Source organism: Podarcis raffonei, chromosome 4, assembly GCF_027172205.1.
Source record: "Podarcis raffonei isolate rPodRaf1 chromosome 4, rPodRaf1.pri, whole genome shotgun sequence".
NCBI classification, from domain to species: Eukaryota; Metazoa; Chordata; class Lepidosauria; order Squamata; family Lacertidae; genus Podarcis; species Podarcis raffonei.
Window position 1 is genome coordinate 67,535,399 of NC_070605.1, and position 17,889 is coordinate 67,553,287.

At 41.4% G+C, this 17,889-nt stretch overlaps 1 protein-coding gene across 1 annotated transcript in view; it reads left to right on the forward strand.

Annotated features, from left to right (window-relative positions):
* Nucleotides 1-2,241: 2,241 nt before the first annotated feature.
* ACE2 (angiotensin converting enzyme 2) overlaps nucleotides 2,242-17,889 on the forward strand; it is a 28,520-nt gene continuing 12,872 nt past the window's right edge. The window contains exons 1-10 of the mRNA XM_053387167.1: nucleotides 2,242-2,586; nucleotides 6,648-6,806; nucleotides 8,165-8,258; nucleotides 9,383-9,526; nucleotides 10,690-10,802; nucleotides 11,138-11,246; nucleotides 11,371-11,468; nucleotides 12,517-12,686; nucleotides 13,177-13,403; nucleotides 14,260-14,404. Coding sequence (XP_053243142.1) covers nucleotides 2,404-2,586; nucleotides 6,648-6,806; nucleotides 8,165-8,258; nucleotides 9,383-9,526; nucleotides 10,690-10,802; nucleotides 11,138-11,246; nucleotides 11,371-11,468; nucleotides 12,517-12,686; nucleotides 13,177-13,403; nucleotides 14,260-14,404 — 1,442 coding nt within the window. The 5' untranslated portion in view covers nucleotides 2,242-2,403. The remainder of the gene's footprint in view (nucleotides 2,587-6,647; nucleotides 6,807-8,164; nucleotides 8,259-9,382; nucleotides 9,527-10,689; nucleotides 10,803-11,137; nucleotides 11,247-11,370; nucleotides 11,469-12,516; nucleotides 12,687-13,176; nucleotides 13,404-14,259; nucleotides 14,405-17,889) is intronic.

Genomic DNA, 17,889 nt, shown 5'->3' on the forward strand with positions numbered 1-17,889 from the left:
AGAGACAACTTCTTTTAAAGGTCACAGTGATGCTACAACCGCTCACCGAAAAATCTCAACATCTATATCCCATACATTTCCAGGAAACAGGTTGCAGCACTGGAATGAGCAAACAGAGCTTTCCTGATTTTCTGTCCAGGAGGCAGACAGACAATTGATGCACCACAGAGACACCAGGCTGAAAAGAGATAAGGTTGTTAGCACATAATTGGGAACAAAGAAGAGCTGAGATGCTTGATACAAGCCTAATTCTTTGCAGTTTTAAAGGAAAGAGGTTAACAGATTTTAACACAGAGAATACCCTTTCAGCTCCAGAAGTTAATTGGTAATTTACATTTTTAAATTGCCAGCTGAGTAGCTTTGTAGTAAGATTTTTGCAAATTAAGTTTAGCTAAACCATCTAAACCTTAGAAATATATGTTTATTGTTACTGAGCTATCTTCAGGGATGTTAATAGATATGTACTGTAGTACAGCACAATAATAGTACGGTACTATTACGTACCGTTATAGATATTGAAATGTTAAATGTGTATATTATGATTCTGGGTGGGTGGGTGTGCAATAAACAATATTGCCAGTTTAAAGTTTTCTGTGAGTGTAAATTACTGGGTAAATCTGCCGAGATGCACTATTGCCACTTTATAATGATCCTAATTCACAAGATTCCTAGAACATATGCAAAATGGGTCAACTGGGAATGCTTGCTAACATGTTTGAGAAGCAAGGTATTACATTTTGGGAGAGAATAACCAATGTGGCTGATAGTTAAAAATCAGTCCATCACATTCTACCAAATGTCTGACAGTAGAGGAATTACATTTGAAGCTGGCACCAGAAATATGGCAGTGTCTGTGAACAGCAGGCTTTCCTGAGGAAAGCATTCCACAAATGGAGGTTATAATCTAGTAATATCTGGAGGGCCACAGGTTCCCCATCCCTGCACCAGCGGCAGAGCATAAGCCCGCGCTGCCCAGGGTGGGCATGCTCCCGAGTGGGGCATGGCGCAGAGAGGGCCCTCCCAGGTGCGGGATGGCCGCTTGGGTGCCTGGAGTGGCATGCACGCCCTGCAGCCAGGGGTGGAGTGAGCCGCCCATGGTGGCCATTCGGCGCACCGCCTGCCTGCGACTCCCAAACCTCCCCCAAGCTGTCAAAACGAAGGCTGAATGCCGCTGGCAAAGCAGCACAGCTCCTCCCCTTACCCTGACGTAGGCTTGGGAGTCAAGGGCAGGCGGCGCACCGAATGTCACCCCCCTCAGCGAGGGCACCCGGGTCGGTCTGCCCCCACCGCCCCCCCTTCCTACGCCCCTGCCCTGCACTGGAAGTGATGATAAAGCACAGGTAGTGTGCAGCTCTGGTGCCACCAATCAGTAGTGCTGGCATAAAGGTCTGAAGGTGATCAGTGGTCTAGGAAAAGAGGAGTCAGCGGTCTCAGCAGGCCAAAGGAAGAAGCAAGGGAGTGATCTACAGTAGGGGCTGGGAAGCTTTTTCAGAACAAGGGCTGCATTCCCTCACAGGAAGCCTTCTGGGGGCTATGTACCAGTGGTGGTGAGGGGTGTGAAGAGGCCAAAAGGGGGCAACATCATTAGATGTGGCTTCTGTCTTTGAGCTGTAGGCCATATTCTAGTCATGGAAAAGTCAAAGGTTTTCACACACAGAGACACACACACAGAGGGTGGGGGGTTCACAGTTGAAGGATACATTCCTTCCAAGTGCAAGCATTTGAGGAAGAAGCAGAGCAGTTAGGAGTGTGAGCTGGGGAGGAGTAGTGGCCTGAGGGCTGAATAGAGAGGCTTACTCTCCCCCCTAGGCCAGAGAACCCCCCACCCCTGTGTAGAGGAAAGAGGAAATGGTGAGAAGGACGAGAGGGCAAGCTGGAGGAGGCCTCTGTGTGTGTCAAGTCCACTGCGACGAGGTCTGTTGTGATGACGCTGAAGTCTACATATTGGAGCAAGCCCAATCTTTGGCTGCAGATGACTTAATCTCGTTCTGAAACATGTTCTCAGAAACTCTGTAAAAATTCGCAAGTTTCCCAAGCTCCGAAAATCTGACAGGACAGATGATAACTAGCTGTTATCATTGACAGGATGTTGGGGAAATATTAACTATAAGTAAAAGCCTTTCAAAAGAAAGCCATAAAACACTACAGGTAATTATGCCTCTCCAAAGTTAATTATTCACTTTTGCATACTTAATTTTTTATTTTTTTAAAAAACAAATACCTACACACCTATCCTAGGGTCTGCCTTTTTGCTAGTTTAAAGGTATAAAATGCCCAGTAGATAGGATTCTGCCTCTTTGCCCATAGCCAACCTACATCTGAAGGCTGGTGAGACAAGCGCTAATAAGGAAGCCTTCTTGAAGGAACCTCATTTATTTGGTATTTCTTGGCCCAAGAGGAATTATGTTGGCCCAACTCTGCCTTATCTGGAGCTTGGCTCTTCAGACTGTAGCAGGGGATGTGGTTCAAGAGGCTACAGATTTTCTGATGCAATTTAATGCCCGTGCAGAAGACCTGTCTTATGAAAATTCACTTGCTTCATGGAATTATAACACCAACATCACGGACGAGAATGCCAGAAAGATGGTGGGTACCTTTGACTAGCATTTGTTATTGTGTTTAGGAAATGAATAGAGGCATTGGAAAGATAAAACAACATACAGTACTATAAATAAGTTGGAATGGTGAATGAAATAAAGGAAAAACAAAAAAAATTTTCCCTTCCAGTAGCACCTTAAAGACCAACTAAGTTAGTTCTTGGTATGAGCTTTCGTGTGCATGCACACTTCTTCAGATACACTGAAACAGAAGTTGCCAGATCCCTCTATATAGTGAGAAGGTGGGGAGGGGTATTACTCAGAAGGGTGGTGGGAATGGGTGATTGGCAGATAGCTGTGATGAGCCTGTTGACGACTCTTAACGACTGCAATAGGTCTTACAGGAAAAAGCAAGGGGTGAGAAGGTGAAAAATGGCTTTGTCATGTATAATGAGATAAGAATCCAATGTCTTTGTTCAGACCAGGTCTCTCCATGGTTTTAAGTTTGGTAATGAGTTGCAATTCAGCAGCTTCTCTTTCCAGTCTATTTCTGAAATTCCTTTGTAGTAAAACAGCTACTTTGAGATCTTGTATAGAATGTCCTGGGAGATTGAAGTGTTCTCCTACTGGTTTCTCTGTCTTGTGATTCTTGATGTCACTGAATAAAGGACTAAGCCTATTTAGGCAGGATGCCAGTGTAGTGTAGAGAGTTGAGAGAAGAGAGACAGACTAGGACATGGGAGGCTGGGGTTCGAATCCTGGAAGCTCACTGGTGACCTTGGGACAGTCACTGCCTCTCAGCCTAATCTACCTCACAGGGTTGTTGTGGGGATTAAATTAAGAGGGGGAGAATCTTGTACACCACCTTGAGCTCCATGAAGTAAAAGGTGGGGTAGAAATAATAATAATAATAATAATAATAATAATAATAATAATAATAATAATAATAATTAAAGGGTGGGTTTAAACATTATATAGTGACTGAGTATTTTGCCAATATGCCTGTTTTGTGGCTTGCATGAATTGAGACTGAAACCAGATGGGCAACAGAAATAAATTATTGTTTATTATTAATCATTAGGTAGAACTTTATTTTATTTTTTTAAGAATTGTGTCATTTCCAGAATTGGAAGACAAACTACCGTAATTACTCAAACTTCGAGAAGGATCTCAGCTACAGTTTCCTGCCCCGTCTGTGCCTCTCGCCTTCTAATGATAAAACTTAAGTTGCCACCTCAGCAGCAGTCAAACACAATCCTGCAAATGTTAATCTTGGGGGGAGGGGGAGCAAATTCACTAAAATAAGATTCACGTTAGTTTGTAAGCCATTGGCTGTTAAATGAGTCCCATTCCACTGCTTCCAATAGAAATGAGTTTTTAATAACTTGCTAAGTTGTGTGTCAAACATCTCTTACCCTTGGAAATTTGTTAAGAATAGTGTGAAGATTCCTTTCCAGTATCTGTTTTCAGCAAACAGTGGTGGCTGGCTATATCTCAGCCTGTTATCACTGTACAAGTTCCATTATATATCCATCTAAAACCAGAAGCCATCTTAAGACCATGTGGTAAAATGGTTTAAATGCCATCAGTGAATAAATAGGGACCACGATAGCCGCCTTCTCTCTTAAATCGAGCCAAGTCCCAGTCATTCTTTTATAAATTATTCTGGGAATAATGTTTTCTGACATTCATTTCACTAGATGGGTGCTGCTATTTATGAACACAGTCCCTCTGCTTTCAGCTTTGGATCTCCCAATTTAATGTCCAGTTTGGAATTTCTGAGGGACATGGGTGGCGCTGGGTTAAACCACAGAACCTAGGGCTTGCCGATGAGAAGGTTGGAGGTTCGAATCCCTGCAATGGGGTGAGCTCCCATTGTTTGGTCCCAGCTCCTGCCCACCTAGCAGTTTGAAAGCACACCAGTGCAAGTAGATAAATAGGTACCGCTCCGGCGGGAAGGTAAACAGCGTTTCCGTGTGCTGCTCTGGTTCACCAGAAGTGGCTTAGTCATGCTGGCCACATGACGATACGCCGGCTCCCTCGGCCAATAAAGCGAGATGAGTGCCGCAACCCCAGAGTCGGTCACAACTGGACCTAATTGTCAGGGGTCCCTTTACCTTTACCTTGGAATTTCTGACTGCATTTGACATAGAGCAGTTTTTGTTTGGCACATTTCCCCCCTCTGTTTTGATTGCTAATGAAATGACCTACATGTTTAGCAACACAAATTTCCATTTCAATATAAAAACCTAACAGAAGCGTGCTGAGTCAGGCCAAAGGACCATCTAGCCCAGACTCTGTGTTCTCACAGTGGCCAACCAGATTCCCATGGGAACCTGAAGGTAGCATCAGTGCTCTTCCCACCTATGATTCCCAGCCACTAGTATTCAGAGACCTATTGCCTCCAACAGTGGAGGTAAAACATAGTCATTGTGTCTTGTAGCCACTGATTTTATGCTCAGTGAATCATATATACACACATACAAATTTTATAAATAAATAGAATAAAGTGTCTGTAGGAGAGGGGGTTATTGGTTTGTTCTTGTTCTTGTTTTTATTATGCACTTTGTGTTCTCATTTTGTATTTTTGTGTTGTGAACCGCCCTGTGATCTTTGGATGAAGGGCGGTATACAAATTTAATAAATAAAAAAATTAATATATTCATGCATCAGCTGCTAACCCAGAGGTTGGAATCTCTCTCTCTCTTCCCATCTTTATTGGTTTTGGAAATTATATCCAACACACATCTGGAACACTTGATACTTACACATAGAGTTGCCACATGTCCTCTTTTTCCAGGACACGTCCTCTTTTTCATGGGTAGGTGGTTGTCATAGCGATCCATAGTTCAAAGCAGAAGTTGGCAAATGTATCCTCTCTCTTTTGTTCTTCAAAATATGGCAACCCTACAACATAAGTAGTGATCCATGGCTACTGTGCATGCTCAGTGATCATTGGGCTATCTTTGTTAGTGGCAGCTAGCCCTTTAGGGGTTTTTAATGCTTTCTACAACAAGATCATTGCACTCCTGTAAAACTAAAAGGAGTCTCCTGAGCATGTACAGACCTCTCTCCTTGTTATTCAATTGCAATATTTTGGCTCCCTTTCTGTCAACACCAATAATTTTATAGTATAAAAATTCCGGCATAATAAGCAGTTCTAGATGGGACCGAGAGGAAGGCAGATCTTCCAAATGTCCCTATTTTCCAGGGACACTTCTGGATTTAGAGAAGCCTGTCCCAGTTTCTGATTTTTTATCCTGGAATGTCCTGTTTTTTCCTTAGGACATCCCTGACTTCATCAGAGAAATGTTGGAGGGTATTGAGTTATGTGACCCTCGAGCCAAGGAGATAAGTAACCTCTGAAGGCAGCCCTGTATAGGGAAGTTTTTTTTAATAAAAAGTTTAATGTTTTATTGTGTTTTTACATGTGTTGGAAACATACCCAGAGTGGCTGGGGCAACCCAGTTAATGGGCAGGGTATAATAATAATAATAATGGAATAGGATGTCCCAATTTTCATTGGAGAAATGTTGGAGGGTAGGGGAAGGTGCAGAGTGAGTTCCAAGAGAAAGGCAGAGAATAATTTTACACTTCGCCAGGAACAAAGGACACCTTAGCCCAGAAAGGACACTCTTTTGACCCTGCTTAATGAATGCCAGAGACTGCAGTAGATTAACAGCAACTCTTTTATCGCTTAAAAAAAGTGACACATCAGCTTTAACAAACACAGAGATTCAGACCTTACTTGTGCTCCAGGGCCCCTCCATTTATTGCACATTCGTGATGATTTGTGCTCATGACGCTATAGGGGCAGTCATACATAATCTCAGTTTCAATACTGTTTGCGCCTACAAAAGTTTTGAGGCAGTCTAGTTAGCTCAGTTCTGTCTGTGCTGACTGGCAGATGCTCCTCAGGGTTTCAGGGGAAGTGTTTCCCCCCCAGGCCTACCTGGGGATCCCAGGGATTAAACCTGTGACCTCCTGCAGGCAAAGAGGTTTTCTAACCCCCCCCCCCCGAGGCTATGGACCTTCATCTGTTCCAACATTCCAGGCACGCCACACTTTCCTGCAAATGTATAATCCATAATTCAAATGGATCTTTTCCAGAACGCAGCGGGCTCCAGATGGTCAGAGTTCTATGAAGAAGTCTCCCAAAATGCCAGCCGTTTCAATGTGGATGACTTTTCTGATTACGCTCTCAGACTCCAACTTCAGTCTCTACAGAGCAAAGGATCATCTGTATTGCCTCAGGAAAAACAAGGCCAAGTATGTTGCTAAACGTCCCTGTTGAAAGCAATTCATTATGTGGTGGTTACAAAATAATTGTTGTTGTTAATTCATTCTATGGTAATATAAACTATGTGCTGTTATGGAAACTTACACACATTCATGACAAACTATGCTGGAAAACTGCAAACAAGTACTTTTCAGTTTGCAAAATGACTATTTCAGTCCATAATTTCCTTAATTTTATTTATTTATTATTTTTTAATGTGCAGTCCCTGCTTAAGAATGGGAAACTGAGAGAAACCAAAACTGATTCTTAGGGCTCTTTTGCTATCACCTGTAAGCCACAATGCCATACAACATTATATATAATTCTCTATTCCTTATCAAAGTATTTAATGAGGCTTACACTCAGGTAGATGTGCTTAGGATCACAGCCTTAGGCTGCGATCTGAAACACACTTACCTGAAAGCAAGCCCCATTGAACTCTGTGGGATTTCAGAGTAACGTGCAGGATTCTGTTGTCAATGAGGCATTTATTGCTTCCTGTCAGAAGGATAGATTGTTACCCGTTCCTTTTAAAACAACATTACCACTGCTATTTTGTAACACACACACAAACACACAAACACACACACACTGGTAAAAGGACTGTGACTTTCAGCAGTTCCCCTGCTATTCTTCCCATTGGCTGGATCAAGCAATCCTGTTGGTTATGGTCTATCATAGAGCTAGGAGTGAGGAGTCAGAGGGATTAATTCTGTATCTGAAGTAATACAATGAGGCAAGCTTCCCTGTCAGCTGTGATTCTAGAGCTAAGAATGGGGTGGGAAGACCACAAGCACAGGCTGCTGAGTGACGCTGGCAAAACGGTTCTGCCAAACCAGTTGATGGAGAGGTGTGCAAGCACAAGGGGCTATAACTCTTCATGTCACCGCATGTTATGTTTCCATTAGTATTTTTAAAGTCCTTTAGAAAGCCACTTGACTGGTTATTTGTTGTAAGAACGGACCACCTCTATCCAGGCAGGAAAGTGGAAGAGTGTTCTTCTTTTGTTTCAAGCTACCCATCATGCTTGTTAGCAAATTGCCTAGTAAAAAATAAATAAATTGTCAGCTTACAGCCCTGCTGAATTTATATGCAGGGCTGGTGTTTCAACATCTGTTCATTCAAATCCTTGATCCACCTACACTAAGGTTACCAGATTTTTTTCCAATGAATCCAGGGACACTTTTCAACTTCAATGGATTTTGTATGGGGACTGATTTGTAAAATCCGGGGACTGTCCCTGGGAAACACGGACGTCTGGTAACCTTAACCAACACCACTGCCCCCTTTTGGATAAATAAAGCGGTGCTGTGATCTCTTGTTAATAGTTTTCTTATTTAAATTGCAGCTCAGTGCTGTTTTAAACAAAATGAGTACCATCTATAGTACCGGGACTGTGTGCAAACCAGATGATCCTTTTAAGTGTTTTCCCCTGGAACCAGGTACGGTATAAACAACAAACATCTCCTCCCCATAGTCGCCTTTGACTGGACTTATCCGTCCAGGGGTCCGTTACCTTTTACCTTTTTACTGCTGAAACAATAGTAAAACTGATGAGAAAGGGATTCTGTATTTCATGATAAGCATCATTTCTCCATAAGGGCACCTGGTGTATCAATGTAAGTGGAACCTAGTAGGAGAGCTGGGGCAGAACATAGGGTGAGAATCCCAGTGACCTAGAGGGAGGACATAGACTGAGGGGGCAGCTATGAGGAAGTGACTTAGCAAGCCCCACAGGGAAAGAGCTGGCGGGACGCAGAGTGGTACTCAGAGTAGACCTCTTACAATGAATGGGTATAACTTGGTCATGTTCATTCATTTCAATGGGTCTACACCAGGCATAGGCAAACTCGGCCCTCCAGATGTTTTTGGCCTACAACTCCCATGATCCCTAGCTAGCAGGACCAGTGGTCAGGGATGATGGTAATTGTAGTCCCAAAACATCTGGAGGGCCGAGTTTGCCTATGACTGGTCTACACTGAGGGAAACTTAGTCAAATGCCAGCATTTAGGCGTGATTTTGTTCTGTGAACTGCCCTGAGACCTCCGGATATAGGGCAGTGTATTAACTCAATAAATATTAGTAATAATTAAATAATAATGAGGGGCTAAGTGAAATTGCCTGTCAACAGTATGTACCTGGATGGTAGAGTGGGCAGGCACGCAGGACACTTGGTCGGTCCCATCCGCTTTGCTGAGTTATATTTTATTTCTATTTCCATTTTCGTAATTATTTTGAGATTTGCACATACACATATAAATTGGAATGTTCAAATGTTCTGCAAATCTCTGTTCTCTCTTTTTTTGCCTCTCACATCCACTGAACTCTTAAACCTGCAACCTTTTATTGGGATGAATGTGTTTTTGGACCTACTCGTGCAGGTATCTCCATCACTGAGGGTTGGCTGGCTGCAGCTCCTTACGGAAAGGACACTTGGTGGCATGTCCAGCTTTGCTGCCATGTAATGTGTGGTCCTTCCATATAGGAAGCTGTGTCATACCAGGGCAGACTGTTTGTCCATCTGCTGCACTGTTTCCGCTTCAGTAGTATGCTTTTATGGTGACAGGTTTGGATGAAACCATGGCTGTCAGCACCAATTACTTAGAAAGGCTATGGGCTTGGCAAGGCTGGAGAGCTGATGTTGGCAAGAAGATGAGGCCTTTATATGAAAGTTATGTCCAACTGAAGAATGAGGTTGCAAGAGGAAATGGTAAGTTGCACTTCACGAAAATGGCTCCCCATGTACATGTGATCACCAGCAGGAAATTAAATTATTTCTCTTACTTGAAGCCATGTTTACAGTGGCATATGATGAGGCTGCACACTAGAATTTTTAAGTTTGTTGAATACCTCAGTTATTCTTCCTTTTCATAGATTGCTAGGCTTGTATATAGTTACATACTCCCCAATTCTCCAAGTATATATTCTTTTCTTTTTTGGCAATTTGTTTTATATTGTGTTGTGAAACTATATTGTTATATATTAGAAGTAAGCCACCCTGAGTGGCTTTCTTTTTTCACTAGAAGTTCAGGATATAATTTTTAAAATATAATATATCAGTAAATCATCTTCGAGGGTGCAACGTTTATCAGCATTCAGTTTCCTGTAAGAAGGCTTATAGCATTTTCTAATATTGTCATTCATCTGCAAATATACAGGCTGAGCATAGATGGAGGCACATTGTTTAACACTTCAGCAGACAAATCCCAAATCCAGTGATCCCACAACAGCTTTCTAGGGGAACAAGCAAGGGTTCAGTTCTGTGACTCTGCCCTTCTCTGACTCATTCCTCTTCCAAGCTCAAAACTTGAGTCTGACCTCTTTACACAGGCACTAAGTTGGGTTACCCCATTCCTTATTGGGGAGAGGGGAATCCCATTTGGATATTTGCTGGGCATTAAAATCCATTAGCATAGTATTTATTTCCCATGACAACGTATCATCTCTTATTTACCCAACAGAAAATATGCCAGCAGTTTTCAGGTCCATTAACCATCTGGAAGGTCATTTATTCCAACCCTCATCTTAATTAATATGATGACATGCTTTCTAAACCAGTCATGGTCTGATCTCCTATTTTTCCATATTGTTCTTAAAAGTGTGGAAACTTAAACCTTGATATCATGTGTTCAGAGTGACATAACACAGTGCAAACAACAATTAACAATTCATTATCCTTGCCCAGGGCCATGATATTTCAAATGGGGACTTATTTGATTATTGTGTATAATATATCATCCTTAACAGACACAAAGAGGTCTCCACATATTTTAACACTGCCAGCATGAATTTGGAGTTGTATTGGATCAGAGCCTGCAAAATGTGCTTTATGTTAATCTGGTTATGATGACTGATTGTTTGGCTGCTTTTCAGGTTACGCTGACTATGGAGCTTACTGGAGAGGAGATTATGAAATAAAACTTCCAGCAGAGTATCAGTACAGTAGTGACCAGCTGATTGCTGATGTGGAGCGTACATTTGAAGAAGTAAGATTACATTTTGGAGCGTGGGGTGGGTTTCGTTTTGGGTTTGTTATGCTTTTCTGTACAGAGGCCTGGTTCATTCAAAATATGACTTTAGTCAGTTTGCTATCTCTGAATCACGCAAATCATTAACACACACAAGGAAAGGCAGCAGTTATGAAGATCACTGGGTGAAACTGAGCCATGCTCCACCCTAACCTACTTTCCCCCATGTTGTTGGGAGGAAGGGCAGGATACAAATGGAATTATTTTTCAAGATCGCCAAAATGGAAACATGAATGAAATAACACCCAATGTGAAAAATTAAATAGAGCTCCTCTCTGTGGTTTTTCCCCCAGATAAAACCTTTGTATGAGCAGCTGCATGCCTATGTAAGGCATAATCTCCAGAGGACCTATACCTCAGACCGCATTGACCCAAATGGATGTCTTCCTGCTCATTTACTTGGTATGGAAATGTTGATTTAGTAGCCATGGCTGTTGCACTGAAAGCCAGGCATGGGTCTCTCTAGGACCCAACTTGCAGCTTATAATTTTTTCATTTATTTGTAATTCTGCCTTTTCTGTTGAAGGTGACATGTGGGGTAGGTTTTGGACAAATTTATACCCCTTAATGGTTCCTTATCCAAATAAACCAAACATTGATGTATCTTCCGCCATGGTGGAGAAGGTAGGATATGCACAAATTGTCAACTGATTATGCTCAAACTAATACATTGCAGTTTAGGAACATGAATTTTCACCCTGGACTTCAGCTCTGAAAGGCAAATTCATGGTCTTATGACTATGCCATTAGCATTTATTAGTCTTTATAGTATATCTCTGTGCTGATGCTTATGTAGTTACAAGAGGAAAGTACTGGGGAAACCCCACAATTTGCAAAAATACAAAACATCTGGGGAACACACCCTCAAAGCAGGGATGGAGAACCTATGCCCCTTCAGATGTTGTTGGTCTCCAACTCCCATCATCCCCAGCCAGAATATTTATTATTATTATTATTATTATTATTATTAGGTACATTGCTTGGCCAGTGGTCTGGGATGATAGGATTTGTAGTCCAGCAACACCTGGAGGACCATAGGTTTCTCATTCCTGCTAAGAGAATTCGCCCTCCCCTCAAACAACAACAACAACCTAGCCAAGGAAGCCTGATCAGGCTCAGTGACCACAGAATGCTGGTTGACTGTTAGGAGAGGAAACAGAAAACAGGTGGGAGAGGAAATGGAACAGAGTATCCAAAATTACAACCTTTTTGTTGCATGTACATCTTGTGTAACTGTCACACTTTCCTTTAGAGCTGTGCATGGCATCTGCTGCTTTTATGGCTAAGCCAGACTCATATGGTTGATGTCTTCTAATACATTCTTATGCCTCTTCCTTTTCCTTTTCCTCCTGCTCCTCAATTCTTTGACATGTTTTACTCAAGAGTAATGACTTCTAGGCAAGCCATGGCTATTTGCTGACCATGTTAATGTAAATACCAGATAGGCGGGGTATAAATAATTAAAAATTAATCATCATCATCATCATATCATCATCATTGTAAAGGGTTATATACTCACCAGATTAGCTGAGCCAGAGAACTGCATAAAACAGGAGGTTGCTGAAGCCAATGTGGCTTTTAAACTAGAATAGTAACAAAATAGAAAAAGATACCGCTTAGCCTTTAAGATATTGATAATAGTTAATGCCTAAATCCTGACTTTTTTTTTCAGAACTGGAATGTAACAACCATATTTAAAGCTGCAGAAAGTTTCTTCGTCTCGGTTGGACTCTTTGAAATGACCGAAGGTTTCTGGAACAATTCTATGCTTGTGGAACCCGGTGATGGCAGGAAAGTTGTCTGTCACCCCACAGCTTGGGATATGGGGAAAGGAGACTACAGGTACTGGAAGGCCCTAAGATTTTCCCCCTACTTATTCCCATGGAGCATTTGCATACAGACCACAGGAAAATGAAAACACAGGTGCTTATAGGACTGCAAGCTTCCCTACATATTGATAAGCCCTGATATGACAGTTGTCCTTCAATTTATATAAAAGATAAAGAAATGGTATGATAAGGAGATAAGGGGTTTGCATATGGATGTGGGAAACCCAGATTCAAACCTATCTATGCTTACTGAGCAGTAAAATCACTACATGTCAGCAAAGAAAGTATTTTTTAATCTGCCCTGAGTGCACTGTAGGAGCTTTCTCACCCACCCACCCACTAAGAACGGCAATTTCTAGGTCTAAAATCCATTAGGAGCCCAATTTTGAGCTTGCCCATGAAAGAGTAAATTGATTGTGAGGACACCTGATTCTTCTGGACAACCAATCCAAGCATTACCCAAAAAATTGATGCAGTTTTGTCTGAACCGCATTTGTCTGCAGGATCAAGATGTGCACCAAAGTGACAATGGATGACTTCCTGACAGCACACCATGAAATGGGGCACATTGAATACGATATGGCCTATGCCAACCTTTCTTATCTGCTAAGAAGCGGTGCGAACGAAGGCTTCCATGAAGCTGTAGGAGAGATCATGTCCCTTTCTGCAGCCACCCCCAAACATTTGAAATCTCTTGGCCTTCTGGAGCCCACCTTTCAAGAAGACAGTGGTGAGTTGGTTATGTCAGGACGATGTTGATGTCAGCCATTTTGGTACAAAATGTTCACGGCAAAGCAGTGTGACTGAAGTAAAAATATTGGGAGCAATTTGCAATAATTCAATAAAGTGTAGATTTCAAAACATTTTCAGTATTATAACAATATTGTTTAGTTTGTGTTTTGAAATTAATTATTTGTTCTTTGGCAAATTATTAACCACTCACCCTTTTCTGTTGCTTTTTAAACATTTCCCTGTGTATCATCCTCATTATCATCATCATATATTTATTTATACTCCACCTTTTTCCTTCATGGCTTGCAGATTAAAAACAAGAACTGCTAAAAACATAGAAAAGGCAATCATTTAAATGCAATTAAACATTGATGGAATTAAAACTATATACGGTACATATATATCTGTTTAAAACATTTTAAGCACGATTTTAAGCTTTCGTGAATTGTTCCCCTACAGCCTTTTTTAATCAAATGATAAGCAATAACACCCACAAGGGCCAGTATTCCTATTTATTTTTATTTAAAGTATTTTTACTGCACTCTTCAACCACAAATATTTTTCTCAGAGTGCCTTACAATGATAGTTAAGAAGGCAAATCCAGCCTTCAGGCTAGGAAGCTAAAAGACACTGTACTCAAAAAAGAAAAGAAATTGGGAGGAATGGAGACGCAAAAAGCCAACCAAGGCAATGCTACTTCTTCATTCCAAGCATGGAAGCTTCGTTGAGGGGATTGGGGGTGATTTTTGCCAGCTTTGCTTTGCAGGATTAGAACTGCAATGAAAATTTGAATCGGCAGCTCTCAGGAGTTAAATTCTCTCTACATCCTGTCAGTTGGCTGTGCTCTTTTCCAGAAACGGATATAAATTTCCTGCTGAAGCAAGCTCTCACTATTGTTGGAACGTTGCCTTTCACTTACATGCTAGAGAAATGGAGGTGGATGGTATTTTCCGGTGAAATTCCAAAAGAACAATGGATGAAGAAATGGTGGCAGATGAAGCAAGTACAAGTTTATTAAAAATCTGTTGATAAGTCAAATTCCCAAATCAAATAATGGATATCGTACATTGATTGGGGGGGGAGGGGAGGAACTCCAAATACAAGGAAGTCCAGTAAGTTCTGTTTTCATCATTTAAAAAAATGGCAAGACAATTCAAGCCAATTCCCCTTGTTCTTATGAATTTTTATAGTGCTTTGAAACTAGTAAGTAAAGGAAGTTTATCAGGCAGGCCTGAAGGCTCCCTGATCTTTATTCTTGTTTGTTTGTTTCATACCTGACCTAGAAGAGAAGGTTCCAGGGTAGGTTACAATAATACAAAGTAGAATAATTTATTAAAAAACAAATAAAACAATTCCAGTCAAAAGCAACATAGTTAGGACTTCCGGGTTAGCGCCAGCGCTGAATGGCGGATTTCTCCCGGAGCTCCGGGAGAGATCTGCTTCGCGGGTTCGGGTCCCGTAGCTCACGGCGGAGCAAGGACCCTCAAAAGTCACAGGCGCGTAGCCTGTGAACCGGAGACTCGGCGGGCACCTTTGCCCCCCCCCCCGACGTTGTGAAATAGCCTTTTTAAAGGCTATAGATCAGCGGAGGGTGCGTGGAGCGGTGCTGAGAGTCGCTTTCACCCAGCCTGCGAAGCGAAGCCGCGTCGCCATTAGCGGAGAGCGCTGACTTCTTCCGAAGATTTTGGATTAAAAGAGAGCAACTTTCCGTGAGTAGGATTGAGCTTGCATTAAAAATTGGACACTAAAATTAAGGAATTTGGGCACCGAGACGGATAAGCACTAAAAAGGAAGTCTGCTTTCCGTCCTGCAGCAAGATTAAAGCGAAAGGCAGCTAAGCTGTAACTTTTGACAGGAGAGTTTACGAGCCAAGAACCCCAACACCAAGTAAAGAACTCCCCCCCCAGAAGGCAGGAGAGGGGGGGGAAGAAGATTTTAAAGGGATTTCCTGCCTGCTTTGAAGGAGATTGAACTGTTTACCGCTGCTTATCTACCTGGGGGTCGGACTGCCGGAGGAAAGGAACCGGCTAAGGACGGTCGTTACAAAAAGGTTAGAAAGTAACTGATATATAGACTTTGCTTACTCTCAACTTGAAACATCGTATTTGGCTACATAGTGAGTTATTTGCAGGACACTATTGACTTGGATCTTTTATAAAGAAAGGGACTTGGAGGGCTTTTGTTTTTTGGAAGTGTGGGAACAATTTAAAGTTTAGGAACTGACTTTACGCCCTCTAGAGGATTTGGACAGTTTCAGCAACCAAGTGGAATTTAAAACCTGGGAACTTTTCTCTATTGACAACTTAAGAGTGTGGGAATGACCTTGAACGAAAGACTTTGTTATGGCAGATGGTAAACAGAAAGAAGATCCACAAGAAACAACTTTGAGATCTGGTAGACAATACAAAGTGGACTCTTCTATGCAAAGAAGGGCCTCTGTATCAGGGGCCTCGGGAACTGCAGCTGTCACAAAGGCAAGAGCGAAAACAATGTTTTCGGAAGAAGCGTTTACAAAGGCCTTGGGAAAAATAAGTGATTCCTTAGAGGAATTAAAGAAGCAAGGTGCTGAAACAAACAAGAAAATTGAAGAAATTTCTGGGAAAATTGATTTAAATACTAAAAGTATAACTGACCTCGGGAATAAAGTGAACTCCAATGCAGAAGCAATTGGGAAACTACTGGAAGATTCATCTACAACGCGAAAGATAGCTGAAGAAGCTAAGGAAATTGCTACTGCTGTCGAAGGGAAACTTCCACCGGTGTACAGGAAACTGGATGAGTATGAACTGACACTTTCTATGCAGGATATGCAACGCAAGGAGAAAAACCTAAGGATTAGACTTGTGCCGGAAAAGGAAGGAGACAACTTGGTGGATTATTTAACAAAAGAGTTTTCTGACTTCTGGAAGCAAGATTTGAAAGAAGAAGAGTTCAAAATAGAGAGTGCATTCAGGTTGGGAATAAGGCAGAGGAAGAATAGACCCAGAGATTGCTTGATAACTCTAAGATCCAAAGAAGAGAGAGATAAAATATTGAACCTGCACTACCAAACAACCCTTCGAATTGAGGATTTCCACATTGAGATCTTTAAGGACATCCCTAAAAGTATCTTGGATGCAAGAGGTCCTTACAAGGATCTGGTGACACTACTGAAGAGGAACTACATACTATTCAGGTGGGAGTTTCCCCAAGGCCTGTCTTTTAAATACAAGGGGAAGAAAAGAAGAATAAAAACAGTGAGTGATAAAGACAAGTTCTTGGGAGAACACGAAGAAGACCTACAGAAAGAGACCTATCCAGGAGAAGGACATCCTTCAAGACTAGATACGGACACAGAACCACCGACAAAGGACGAACAACAATTGGGAGCTGTAGGAGGAACTAAATAACCCCATCATGGCTTTGCAACTTCTAACTTGGAATTGTAATGGTCTAAACAATCCCCGAAAAAGGAAAAATATATTTCATGCTTTAAAGAAAGACCAATTGGACTTGATTTGTTTACAAGAGACCCACGTGACAAGAGCACATAGAAAACTATTAACAAATAAGAGATTGGGACAAGAATTTATATCTTCAGACAAAGTAAAAAAAAGAGGAGTGGTGATCTACGTAAAGGAAAATTTGCAGCCGAAACAAATTTTTAAAGATGATCAAGGAAGATATCTGGCAATTGAAATTCAATCCCAAGGAGAAAAATTCTTGATAGTGGGAATATATGCACCAAATGAAGGGAAAGCAGAATTTTTTAAGAAGTTGCATGAGACTTTAATGGACTATATGGATTATAAACTGATTATGATGGGAGACATGAATGGCGTAGTTTCAACAAATATGGATAAAGCACAAAGACTGGTAGTCACAAAAGATGGAAGACTACCAAAAACTTTTTTTGAAATGACTGACAATATGGATTTGATTGACATTTGGAGAACAAAACACCCACTAGAGAGAGAGGGAACCTTCTTTTCTGAAGCCAAAATGACATGGACTCGGATTGACCAAATTTGGGTGACTAGCAGTATGGCGTCGAATATAAAGAAAGTGGAAATCTGCCCAAAAACTCTCTCCGACCATAACGCAGTAAAGATGGTGATGAAGCAAACAACAACTGGTTCCTTCAGATGGAGAATGAATGACACCTTATTTAGAGACGAGGAGATCTGTAAAAAGGCCCAAAAAACTTTGAAAGATTATTTTGAAATCAATCTAAGGACTAAAGTAGAAAAAAGAATAGTATGGGACGCAAGTAAAGCCGTGATGAGAGGGTTTTTGATACAACAAAATACATTAAAGAAAAGAAAGCAAAACGAGAGGAAAGAGAAAATCTTGGAAAAGATAAAAGAAGGGGAAAGGAAATTAAGACTGAAGCCAAAATCGCAAGAGATTTTAAGAGAAATTAAATTGTACCAAATACAATATATGGAACTGATGAATCAAGAAATAGAATGGAAAATTAAACAAATGAGACAGAAGACTTTTGA